Source organism: Nomascus leucogenys, chromosome 21 (assembly GCF_006542625.1).
Source record: "Nomascus leucogenys isolate Asia chromosome 21, Asia_NLE_v1, whole genome shotgun sequence".
NCBI classification, from domain to species: domain Eukaryota; kingdom Metazoa; phylum Chordata; class Mammalia; order Primates; family Hylobatidae; genus Nomascus; species Nomascus leucogenys.
In genome coordinates this window covers 47,951,962-47,965,518 of record NC_044401.1, presented here as the reverse complement: position 1 = coordinate 47,965,518, position 13,557 = coordinate 47,951,962, and the positions used below count along the sequence as shown (strand labels likewise).

At 47.7% G+C, this 13,557-nt stretch overlaps 1 protein-coding gene across 1 annotated transcript in view; it reads right to left on the bottom strand.

Annotated features, from left to right (window-relative positions):
* Positions 1-9,623, bottom strand: part of PODXL2 (podocalyxin like 2) — a 43,425-nt gene extending 33,802 nt beyond the window's left edge. The window contains exon 1 of the mRNA XM_030802158.1: positions 9,495-9,623. Within this exon, the coding sequence (XP_030658018.1) occupies positions 9,495-9,564 (70 nt within the window). The 5' untranslated portion in view covers positions 9,565-9,623. The remainder of the gene's footprint in view (positions 1-9,494) is intronic.
* Positions 9,624-13,557: the final 3,934 nt, after the last annotated feature.

Here is a 13,557-nt window from a genome sequence, read left to right as displayed (position 1 = left end):
ACTCCCTCTCTGCTGGCAATTGTGCTGGGTGTTGGAGCTACAAACAGAAGTGAAGACAGGGCCCATGCTTTTAAGGACCTAGCTGTATGTATGATTGGATGAACACGGTGTTCCCCAGGCTTCCATCCTTGGCTGAAATTTCTCCAAAACTGCATTAAGAATATGATTTGTATTTCAGCAATACAGTATCCTGAACATAGTCTTCAGTTTTTTTATTTTTTTTTATTTTTTTGAGATGGAGTCTTGCTCTGTCGCCCAGGCTGGAGTACAGTGGTGCAATCTTGGCTCACTGCAATCTCCGCCTCCCAGGTTCAAGCGATTCTCCTGCCTCAGCCCCCCAAGTAGCTTGGATTACAGGTGCCCACCATCACGCCTGGCTAATTTTTGTATTTTTAGTAGAGACAGGGTTTCGCCATGTTGGTCAGGCTGGTTTTGAACTCCTGACCTCAACTGATCTGCCCTCCTCGGCCTCCCAAAGTGCTGGCATTACAGGCATGCACCACTGAGCCCAGCCTCTGAACATAGTCTTTTAAAAAACCACGTGAGGTCACGGTTCAAACTCAACCCAGTGCTGGTAATTTGACATATGTGTTTAGAATCTTGGATTCTCTCTCTCTCCTAATTTACCAAAACAAGCAAATAAATGGACAGGAAAACAAATTAAAGGAGGCCTTTTTCCTCTTCTTTAAGGACAGGAATATAGCCCTATTTGCCAGTTTCACAACTTAACCTCTAACTTAATGACCTAACCACACAAATTACTAACTTGCTGTGAGGCTCCCGGAAAGCTGCTCAAGACCTCTGGGTCTCAGTCTCCTCACCAGAAAGACAAGGAAGCTAAATGAAATGACCTCTGAATTCTTTTCTAAGACTAACACTTAAGGATCTAGGGAAGAGGGAATTTCACAGTCTTCCTCTTGCTCTCCACCAGATATGTACTGTGACCTGACTTGACTATAGTACATGGCAATTTTTAGTGATGCTTATAATAAAAATAGGGCTAATATTATTGGTGCCATGTGCTTTGCTGAGCAGGCCCTAAGCTTGATATGTGCCAATACTGTGACTGGCCACTGAAAAAAATGAGCATTTCAGACTGTCCTGTGAGTCTGGGTATGAGGGAGTCTGTGCACACCGTGCACCACCCAGACAACTCACAGCCAATAACGCCACATCCAGCCACAGGGGTGTATTCTGGGTTGTATGGATGGGGGACGGGAAGTAGAGACTCCAGGGGAAGAGAGACAGGCCCTGAGGTCAGAGACAGAAGGATGTTCTATAACAGGAGAGAAAGCCTGGTACCAGGAAATAGGTTACACTCTGGCTTCTCTGGCTGAGCGACTTCACCACCACCAGCCTTGCTCTCCTCCTCTGTGTAATAAGGACAGCAATTCCTACCATGCCTCCAGTGTGAGGGGCACCAAATGAGGTAATTCCTGAGCCATGTGTGAAAGCTGCTCTACAAAGAGCTTCACAAACCAAAATATTCTACAAATATTGTGTTATTATCCTATATAAAAAACAGAGATCTGCAAAGTTCATGGCCTGGGGAAAAAAATATTTAAAAGAGACCATGGTATCTTCAAATACATTAAAACAAAAGGTTGGTGTGAATAAGAATATCAGAGTGATTCTACGTGGCCTCAAAGCCAACGCCGGGGCTAAGGAGGCATCAGAACCTTAGCATCTGACCAGGGCTAGTAAACGTCTGTGCCAACCTCTAAGATCCCATGAAGCTCTGTCTCTCAGTAAGATAATTCACAGGCCCAACTCTCAGCTTTAGAAAGTATCATCGTAACTAGAGGGTGGGGCTGGGTGTGGTGGCTCACACCTGTAAATCCCAGTACTTCGGGAGGCCAAGGCGGGCGGATCACTTGAGGTCAACAGGTCGAGACAGCCCTGGCCAATGTGGCAAAACTAGTCTCTACTAAAACACAAAAACTAGCTGGGCATGGTGGCACACGCATGTAGTCTCCAGCTACTTGGTAGGCTAAGGCAGGAGAATCGCTTGAACCCGGGAGGCGGAGGTTGCAGTGAACCAAGATGGTGCCATTGCACTCCAGCCTGGGTGACACAGTGAGACTCTGTCTCAAAAAAATAAAAATAAAAAAATACCTAAAGGGTGGGCACGCTGTGACCCTGGGCAGGTGGGAGCCAATGGCACTGCTGTGTTGCCAATGCCCCTGAGGACTGCTCACAGGAGAATGCCTTCTGCCAAGTCCAAACCAGGAAGCTATCACGCCCCATCCGGAATGTCTTCTGCTGTCCTAGGCACCATGTCCACGGACAAAGATTCTGCTTCCAGGCAGGGCCTGGCTCCACGAAGCTGAAGCCATATTCCCAGAGCCTGTGTCTGAATCCCTGACTCAAACAGAGAAACAGCCATCTCATATTTTGTGGTTTCTTTGAGCCAAAGGTATTTAAAAGCCAGAGAAAGCCAAGACAATCAATTTGGGGTCCACTCCCCTTGAAGTTCCCCTTTGTTCCTGGGAGAGGATGAATTAAGGATCTTGGACTCTCTCTAGCTCAGACTTTCCCATGACCTCTTCCACTCTAATTCCCCTTCACATCATAGGGGGACCCTAAGTTACTCTTGGATTTTTTCCTAGCCCGAATATTATAGAAGAAAGCAGTATCTATCCCCTACTAGGTAGATGGGAAAGAGACAGAGTGCCATGTCCTACCCCAAAACAGTACCTTCTTAAGGTTCTTCCTGAGAGGGGTTATCCAATGACACCCCAATTAATAACACACATCTTTGCAACAAGACTTTGTAGCTCCTCCCATCAAGAGATGAAATCTAATTCTCCACTCCTTGAATTTGAGCTACCTTTGTGCGTTGCTACACAAGACTATGCAGAAGTGATGATGTGCCATTTCCAAGGCTAGGCCTCAAGATACCTTGCATGCTTCCATTCTCTCAGGATTCTGCTCAAGGCTAGCCTGCAGGAAAAGAGGAGCCCATGCAGAAGAGAGCCAGGTCAGCTCAGTGTCCTAGCTGAAGTCCCAAAGTGAGAGAGCCAGACAAGATTAGCAAAGGTGATAAACAGCTGATGACAAACTTGAAGGAGTTCAGCTGAGATCAGAACCACCCAGTTGATTGCAGCCTAAATTGCCAAATTACAGAATCATGAGCCAAATAAATGGCTACCGTTTTAATCCAGTGCTTTCAAACTTGAACCAGCATGGAATCACCATGAGGGCTTGTTAAAATAGAGATTTTAAGCCCACCCTAGAGTTCTGAATCCAGCTGGTCTGTGACGGGGCCTAACAATTTGCATTTCTAGCAAGTTCCCAGGTGATGCTTCTGGTCCAGGGATCAGATCTTGAGAATTGAGAATCTGAAACCACTAAATTTTGGGGTGATTTATTACACAGAAATAGCCAACTGATACATTAAGAAAAATTATAAATCAAGTTCTCCTTTTGGATCAGAGTAGTGTTTGAATGGTTAAATTCCATTCATTCATCCATCCATTCATTCATTCTTCAACCAAAAAGCCTTTATTAAATGCTTATTTGGACTAGGCAAGATCCAAGGCTATGTTGGTACAGAAATAAGAAAGAAAGATAGGGTCCCTGCCCCAAAAGGGTCAGTTTCTACTACAGAGACCAGCAAGAAACAAATCATTATGGAATTGTGTAACAGTGACCATATAACTCTGTTTGAGCCACAGGGTTAGTAGGGCAGGGAAAGAGATCTCAAAGGTAGCTACTAACAGAACTGCTCATGGCACTGTACTAACTGTGCTCAGTACACTGTGAAGGAGAAAGGAGGCTGGAGGAAATAACAACACCGGGATCTCAGGAACATGTGTTCAGTTTCCCTTTCTCTAGGATAGACAACCATGCCACTCAGAGGGGCACATGGCCGAAATGCCCCACACTTCACGATAAAGCAAAACAGCAGGGATGATACAGAAACATACGTGTGTAGACATGAGAGACACCTCCATTAGAATTACAGTCCTCATAGTGCTTCACCACTGGAAGAAAAAGAGAGCTCTTTTACAAACCCCTAGCAATTCCCCCTGGACCCATCTGTCCTGCACACTGCCCTCTAATCATCGCTTCTCAGACTGAAATGTGTGTGTCACCTGAGTCTGCTGACACAGTAGGTGTGACTGATGCTGCTGGTCTGCAGACCACACTTTGAGTGACAAAGCTCAGAGAGGTCTTTTTATTTATTTTTTATTTTTATTTATTTTTTCAGACAGTTTCACTCGTCGCCCAGGCTGGAGTGCAATGGCACGTTCTTGGCTCACTGCAACCTCTGCCTCTCAGGTTCAAGCGATTATCCTGCCTCAGCCTCCCGAGTAGCTGGGATTACAGGCGCCTGCCACCATGCCCAACTAATTTTTTTTTGTATTTTTAGTAGAGACAGAGTTTCACCATGTTGAAACTCCAGGCTGGTCTTGAATTCCTGACCTCAGGTGATCCGCCTGCCTCAGCCTCCCAAAGTGCTGGGATTACAGGTGTGTCACTGTGCCCAGTCAACTTTTTTTTTTTTTTTGAGATGGAGTTTCTCTCGTTGCCCAGGCTGGAGTGCAATGGCCCGATCTCGGCTCACTGCAACCTTCGCCTGCTGAGTTCAAGCGATTCTCCTGCCTCAGCCTCCCGAGTAGCAGGGATTACAGGCATGTGCCACCACGACCAGCTAATTTTGTATTTTTAGTGGAGACGGGGTGTCGCCATGTTGGCCAGGCTGGTCTCAAACTCCTGACATCAGGTGATCTGCCCACCTCTGCCTCCCAGAGTGCTGGGATTACAGGTGTGAGCCACTGCGCCAGGCCGAGAGGTCTTTTTAAAATGCAAATCTGGTTCTATCATTCTATCATACAGGTCAGATCCTTTGAAAAGGCGAGAAGGCTCTCATAAACTGACCATTACCTCCCCTCCCCTCTCTGTACCCACCTTCCCCAAACATACTCTTATGCTTCAGACAAACTGACTACCCACAATTTCCAGAACAAAGCCACCTCTTTCGCCTTCTGGGTCTTTGCACATGCTCTTCTGCTTGAACATCCGTATCTCCCCATCTCTGTCCTGTCCCACCACCCACCTGCTAATTCTCACTCCTGCCTCCAGTCTCAGCTTCCGAGAAGCTTTCTGTGGCCACTCCAAGTCTGGACGAGACACCACTCCTCTCTATCACAGCCTTCTCAACAAACTACTCTCACTCCACTTTTCTCACCAAATTGTAACAGACCTTCATATAGCCTCCATTGTAAATGAGGAGTCCCTTGTGTCAATTCCACCCTGGAATTCCAGTGCCTAGTACAACCTTTTACACACAATGGGGACTCAATAAAGGTTTGAATAAATAATTAGTAGTCTAATTCACCCCTCTTGTTTTACAAATGAAATAACTGAGGCCTAGTGGGATTAAGGTCAAACAGCTAGTTAATAGAGGAGCTGAAATTAGCTGGTTTCTCCCCCACAAAAACGTCTTGTGGATGCTCCAGGAGGAAGAATGGAAAGCAATTACTTGTGGAGCTGGGTACCTTCCTTCCTCCAAAGGATACGTGAAGGAAGAGAATATGTGAAACAGCTTAAATATTTCATGCGCTTTAAGGGCCAGGGAAAGAAGCCAGAGCTAAAAACTAGAAGATACCCCTTTCCAAACACTCTGCCCAGGGTCCCCACAACCAATCCAGTCAACTGAAGGAAACTCTTCTCTTGAAAAAGACCAAATTAGTAAAGTGATTCGCAATGTTTTCATGAACAAGAATCCCTTTATTTACATTTACATGTGGCCCCTGTTTTTGAAAATGTTTCATCTATAAACTGTACTTATTTAATAGTTATTTTCTAATTTTTGAAAAGTGAATCAGAATCATGTAGTACTGCCAATCAGATGTGATACCAATTATAATTGAACTTTGGTTTCAGGTGGGCTGTGCTCTTATTAGAGGTAAAATTTCTATTCGGCTCTCGATTACAAAGAAAAATATAGTCACTCCTGAGCTCCTATTCTGTGCCAAACAGTGTGTTAGCCCCTTCCTGGAGGTGCAACAAGAGACAGATGAATAAGAGACAGGCTTTGCCCTCAGGAAAATTACCAACTCTTGGGAAGTGGAACCCTATGTTCTTTAGGGGATATGAGCCGATGTAGCAGACTGCTTTGCAAAAGCAGGATCCCCAGGGCTGGCAGGGAGCCAAAATACAAGAAACAAATCTGGAAAAACTCATTCATGCATTCTAGGAAGAAAAAAGTCAACTGATGGAAAATGTTTATAATAATTAAATAATACACATTGTATAGGTTCCCGGGGCACCCGGGCAGCCTGCCTTTGAGAGGTCCCTGAACTGGAGATATTTATCTGCATGCTCCAACCTCCAGCAGGTATGCTGGGAAAGATATTACTTCAGCCTTGTTAGAAAAGGGTAAACTGATTCTCCGTAAGAATTTTGAAATTCATTCTCTACAAAACCACTGAAGGATTAAACACGGGTTGTCTCTCAAACCTTGGCACTCTCTCTCGGAGCTGAACTGTGGCATGGCAGGGAGAGACCGTGGCATGGCAAGGGGAGGCTGCTGCCGTCTACACCCTACTCTGGCTCCTCGGAGTGGCTTGGAACTCAAGAAGACTACTCTGCCCTCTCCAGATCAGTGTGCCCAGAGGAGCCTGTTTCCTTCCCCACTCTGGGGGATAAAACACTTTCTAGTCAGTCCAGCTCTCTGTGCACAGGCCTGTGCTCTGGTGTGTTTGCTAGGCCTCTTCCCTGTCATTTCCATGGCTCCAGTCAGCCCCCACCGCTCTGAGCTCTCCCACCTGTCAAGCCAGGAACCCACAACCTTCCTCTAACATCTCTCCCTTTCCTTCTTTGTCTTCCCTTCCCTATGGTCCAATAGGAATTGGCAAAGATTTTGAAAACCCTACTGAAGAAAAAGGAATCTGGTATTTTCCCGGTTTTTCATTCCTTTTCCAGTAAACAGTTTCATTTTCTTAAAGTTATTTTTCCCTCTAATGACTGTTTTGTCTTTACATAGACCTTGGTATTTTCAAAGGCCTTGGCAATGGGTATTTATTTAAGTAATTACAAGAGGTTACTTCTTTTCAAACTTGCCCACCATAAGATGACACCAAAATAGTAGCTGAGACCTAGCTATTCTGTGTATAATTAGTTTTGCACTTAATAATTAATCTGCCTTAACTGAGACCCCACCTGACTTTAAATTTGGGAATTACACTCTGCGTGTGATTGATTTCCTTTTTCTCTCTAGCACCTATAATTTTCTGTTACATCATCACACCCAACAGAGGAGAGAGAAAAAGATGGCACATGAAAAGGATTAGGGGATCAGCCTCAAAGAACTGAAAATCTGACCCAAACAAACACAGAAAGAGGGAAAGGAAGCAGGCTGACATTTGGGGAGGTGAAAAAAACAAGACCCCAGCGATCCTCATGTTTTATCTTACCTTTCCAAATCAGTCCCTGTGATCTGCTCCCGGTGCAAACCTCCTTTCTGATTTCCACCATCAGCTACACCCCACCTCTCCCTTAAGCAGGGGCTTTGAAGTCCAGTCTCCCTAAGCCCTTGGCAGACACCAACATGGGAGGGGCCCTGCAGCATCTGTCACACAGCCCCTCACCCTTGAGTGTCAGCAACAACAGGAACTGCTGAGCACAGTCACGCTACCTCCACTCTGTAAGCACCTGAGTAACAATGCTGACAGGTCCCTGAAGGGCTTCCACACAAAGGTGTGTAAGAAAGAGACACACTGCTAGACACACGCACATGCCCTCCAAGCACGGGGTAAGAAGTGCGTCATGAAGAGCATGCACTGGAGAGAGAAGCGGGGAGGCAGGCTGCCCACAGTCCTCACAGCTGGTCACATAAGCACATGGGCAGTTACAGCAGGGCCTGGGTCCATGAGGACGTTGCTGGCCAGTTCTGGTTTACGACTGTCACACGAAGAAACAGCAGACCAATCAATTGATGTTTATTTGTTGAATGTCGCCTTCTTCCAAACAGGATTTAAGGCGTGAAAGAATACAGGTGGGTTTGTGTGAGTGTCTGAGCCAACACTGATGGACATGTTTTTCTGTGCACACCACCTAGGGCCTTTCTTCATCCCTAGACTGACTGTGGAGAAAATGTACCCTCCCTGATCTGAGCCTTCCCATGACATGCACAGGAACGTGTGAGGGACCACTTTCTCCTCCCAGCCATTTACCCTGGGATTCTGCCACTCTGAGTCCCAGGTTCATGGCCCACCTCAGGCAAAGACTGTTCCTCGCTTCCCATAAAGACCTTTCATTAGTTTCTCTTTCACTCACACACATCTGGACACAAAGTGCCTGTGTCTCCATGGGCCAGCTGCGTGGGAAATGTCCTGTGCACACTCCTACATGCACATACACACATCATACTAGGGAGCTATTTTGACGTGTGCATCAGAAGTGAAGTTACAGCTGGCTGAGTGTGCACAGGCACACATGCACACTTGCTCATCAGGGTATTCATCCAGCAGCACCAGTCACACCTTAACATACACCGTAACACACTCCCTCTGCTGTGCCAGTGTGTGCAGGAGCCGCTCAGCTATGACCTTATTTGACCCACCTTTGCAGACAGCCCTTCTCCCCGCCATTTTCATAGTGGCCGCCTGCCTCATGGGCTGTCACACCCCATGCCCATCTCCCTACACACTCCCTCCACTAAATCCCGGTCTGCGCTGGAAGCCATCAGGAGGCCCGTCTCTTTCTCTCTCAGGCAGACACATCCCTTTCACACCTGTGCCACACCCCCAGCCCGCCACGCACCCACACAGCCCGCCGCCCGGCGTGGCTGCTGAATGGAAACCACACATCTGAGTCTCACACCTCCCTCGTGTGTGAGCTGCGTGGGAGCCTCCCGCCGTGTGCTGTCACGGGCCTTCCGTGGCTGTACGCCCGTTTTTGTCAGCTCCTAATAGAGTCGCCCAGAACAGTGGAGAATACCCATTCACCGTGACACACTCACACTCCCTCCCGGCAACGCCACGCGTAAACAGCCACCCGCGCCTCAGCGTACCCGCCCCACACTCCGCAGGCGGCCCCTGGGACCTTCACAATGCGGCCTCCTCCCCGCGTGGCTGTCACACACGCCTCCTCCCCCGAGTGCGCAGGCACACAATGCACTCGCACACACACATGCACACGCACACACATGCACACCCACACGTGCGCGCCCCCCCCGGCCCGCGAGGCAGCAGCCTGCGCACCTGCCCCTGCGAGCCGCGGCGTGGGGGCCACCGTGCTGTGTCCCAGCTTCACCGCCACGCCTCGGTCGGGGGTCGCCCCGCACGCCAGGCGCCCGCCGCTGCCCCCACGCACCCACTTCTCGTGCGCGTGTGTCGGGGCGGCGCCGCGGCCCGGCCAGGACACGCGCGCTCCCGGCGGCGCCACACGCTGGCCCCTTTGTTGGCGGCCCGGGGAGCTGTCCAGCACCGCGCCCACGCCGCCGCCCGCCCGCCCGCCCGCGCCCGGGACCGGAGCGCACTCACCCCCAGCCAGCAGAAGCAGCAGCGGCGGCAGCACCGGCGGCAGCCGGGCGGCCCGCAGCAGCTGGCCCATGGTGCAGCCGTCGCCGCCCGCAGCCGCAGCGGCGAGGCGCCCGGGCCCGCGTCAGGGGCCGCGCGGGCGGCGGCGGCGGCGCGCGCCCGCCCCATTGGTCCGCGTGGCCGTCACTCACGCCCGGCCCCACCCGGCCGCGTGCCGCGGGCGCGCCCCCGCGGAGACGAAGCGGACGCGCGGGCGGCCGCCCCTCCGCCCGTCCCCCGCGCCAGGCCGGCCAATCAGCACCGCCGAGGCTCGGGGGCTTGGCCCGGCCGCCCGCAGACCTGGGCCTCGCACCTCGCGCCCGGGTGCCGCTTTCTCCCTGCGCGGTCACCCGTTCCCTGGGAAGCAGAGTGGGCAGCTGCGGCAGATGGGACTGATGGGACGAGGACGACGCGTGGAAATGACTGTGAGGGTGGACAGAGGCCTGGGGTAAGGAAAGACTTCTCAGGGTACTTAGATTGGGTGAGCCCTGAAGGAGAACCTGAGAGCAAAGAACTGGACTTTAGAGCCAGGCAGTCTGGTTCAGGATCAGATTGGTTCCGAGACCTTGAGTAAATTTCTTCTCACCTGTGGGCCCCACTTGCCCCATTTGCTAACTGGGGGGTTTTAGATTATGAGAGAGGTGCTGACTTCTCTAACATGTGCTCCCTTTTGGCAACTGAAGATCCTTAATATGCCACGCACTGTAGTGGTAAATAAAACAGGCACATCCCTCGTCCTCATAGTTTAGGCTAGTAGAGAAAACAGACTGAAAAACAAAATGGACACACATACGGTCCTATGATTGCAATTGGTAGTCGGTCTGTTAAGGAGTATAAGGGGCTGGGAGACAGCACAGAGGTGAACCTTATGCTTGCCTTCCTCAAGAAACAGCGTTTAAGGTAAGCTGGCTGGCATCTGGAAGGATGAGTGGGTATTAGGTAGGAGATTAGGTTTGGGAGAGAACGTACAAGGCAGAGGGAAAAGCCCACTGATAGAGTTCCTGAGTTAGAAAGAAACTCAGCCTCTTTAAAGGAGAGAAAAACCCCAACTACCCTTTTAGAATTACTGCAGCTTAAATATACAGCAACCACAATTTTGTGGAATGTTACTTTATATATAGCATATTAGGAAAACACTTCTTTAAAATAACAAATCGTTATTTGAATATGCTTTTTCAAAGTATATCCTCACCCCCCTATGCAGGGGTATAGCATCAGACATTGGAGATGATCCCACGGGACTCTTCCAGACTGAATATTAATACTTAGGAGAAACAGGAGTTTGGGTGGAGGAGCATAGGGAAGAAATGGGTTCCAGGCAAAAGAAAGAACATGAGCAAAATGTAGCACCTTTTATTTGATGGGTGTTAGGGGTATTAGAAAAGTGGCTGTCAGCTGGGCTTGGAAAAGAGAAATCCAGGGTTTGTCTAGACTCAGCTTCCCTCCTCTTTCCTCCTCTGAGGATGAAAGGAGCATCCCTTTGTTTTTTTGTTTTGTTTTGTTTTGTTTTTCTGTTACAAGAAACAAAGATCTCAGAAGCAAACAAGAAATGGAAGGAAATGTCCTCAATTCCATTAAGGGTATCTCCCAGAAACCTTTATTATCATACTTAATGGTGAAACCATACTTAATGATGAAACGTTAGAAACATTCTCTTTTCAGTGAATGGAACAAAAGAATCCTCACTACCCCCACAATGATTGAATATTCTATAAGGGACACTGCAACAAGGCCTGATAGAAGAAATGGGATGAAAATATTGGGGGAAAACTTGGTAAAACTCATTATTTGCAGGTTTATCTACAAAATGCAAGATCATCAGTTGGCAAAATAATTGAAAACCAATGAGTTCAGCAAGATTGCTGGATACAAGATAACATACAGAAATCAATAGCTTTTCTGTGTATCCTCAATAACCACTTAGAAAATGTAGTAGGAGAAAAGATCGCAATCACAGCAACAATTATTAAAAACTGGAATAAACCAAACCAGATATGTAAGCTCCAAATGAAGAAAACTCTAAAACTGCCAGGGGTGGTGGCATGTGCCTGGAATCCCAGCTACTTGGGGGAGACTGAGGTAGGAGGACGGATCACTTGAGGCTAGGGCTTTGGCAACATGGTGAGACCCCCATCTCTAAGTAAATCAATTAGCCAGGTGTGGTGGTGCATGTCTGTAGTCCTACCTACTTGGGAGGCTGAGGTGGGAGGATCACTTGAGCCCAAGAATTCAAGACCAACCTGGGCAACAAAGCAAGACGCCATCTCTATGAAAAATTTTAAAATTAGCCAGGCATGGTGGCACACACCTGTAGTCCTAGCTACATAGGAGGCTGAGGTGGGAGGATCACTTGAGCACAGAAGTTCAAGGCTGCAGTGAGCTATGACTGTGCCACTGCACTTCAGCCTAGGTGACAGAGTGAGACTCTGTCTCAAAAAAAGAAAAAAAAAATTAACTGAAGGCAATCCTCAGAATGAGAAGAAACGTTTGGAAATCATGTATCTAGAATATACAAAGAATTTTTACAAGTCAGTAATAAAGACAACTCAATTTTTTAAAATAGACAAAAATCTGAATATACATTCCTCCAAATGTCAATAAGCACATGAAAACATGCTCAACCTCATTAACCATCAGATAAATGCAAATCAAAATCACAATAAGAAACCACTTCTCAGGCTGGTTACGGTGGTTCACGCCTGTAATCCCAGCACTTTGGGAGGCTGGGCCGGGTGAATAGCTTGCGGTCAGGAGTTGGATACCAGCCTTGCTAACATGGCAAAACCCCATCTCTACCAAAAATACAAAAATTACTCAGGCATGGTGGTGCATGACTGTAATCCCAGCTACTCAGGAGGCTGAGGCATGAGAATTGCTTGAACCCAGGGGGCGGAGGTTGCAGTGAGCTGAGATCGCACCACTGCACTCCAGCCTGGGTGACAAAATGAGACTGTCTCAAAAAAAAGGAAACCACTTCGCGTCTCACTAAGGTGGGTGGCTAGAATTAAAAAGAGAGACCACGTGTTATATAGGATATGGAGAAAGAACCCTCCTCGTGCACTGCTGATGGGAATGTAAAATGGTGCAGCTGCTTTGGACGTAGGCAGTTTCTCAAAAGATTAAGCATAGAGTTACCATATGACCTCATAATTCCACTCCTAATACATACCTAAGAGCATAGAAAACATATGTCTAGTCAAATACATTACAGGAATGTTCATAGCAGCATTAGTCATAATAATCAAAAGGTGGAAACAACCCAAATTCTCATCAACTGATGAATGCATAAATAAAATGTAGCATACCCATACAATGGAATGTTGGTCAGCAATACAAAGAAATAAAGTACTGACACATGCTACAACATGGATAAATCTTGAAAACATTATTCTAAGTGAAAGAAGCCCATCACAAAAGACTACATGTTATATGATTCAATTTTTGTGAAATGTCTAGAATACGTAAATCTTTAGCAATAGAAAGCAGATTAGTGGTTGCCTAGGGCTGGTGGGGAAGGGAGGAAGAGGAGTAACTGCTAATGGGTATGTTTTTTGGGGGGAAGGAGGGGAGTGATGAAAATGTTTTAAAAGTGTGATAATTTGCACAACTGCAAATACGCTAAAACCATTGAGTTGTACATTTTTTAATTAATTAATTAATTTATTTTTGAGACGGAGTCTCGCTCTGTTGCCCAGGCTGGAGTGCAGTCATGTGATCTTGGCTCACTACAACCTCTGCCTCCCAGGTTCAAGCGATTCTCCTGCCTCAGACTCCTGAGTAGCTGGGATTACAGGTGTGTGCTGCCACACCCGGCCAAGTTGTGCATTTTAAATTATGTGGTATGTAAACTATATCTCAATAAACCTGCCACACCCGGCCAAGTTGTACATTTTAAATTATGTGGTATGTAAACTATATCTCAATAAACCTGTAAAAAACACAAGACCCAAGCTCGCATTTTATCTTGGGGTTTTTTTTTTTCTTTGAGACAGGGTCTGGATCTGTCACCAAGGCTGGAGTGCCAGGG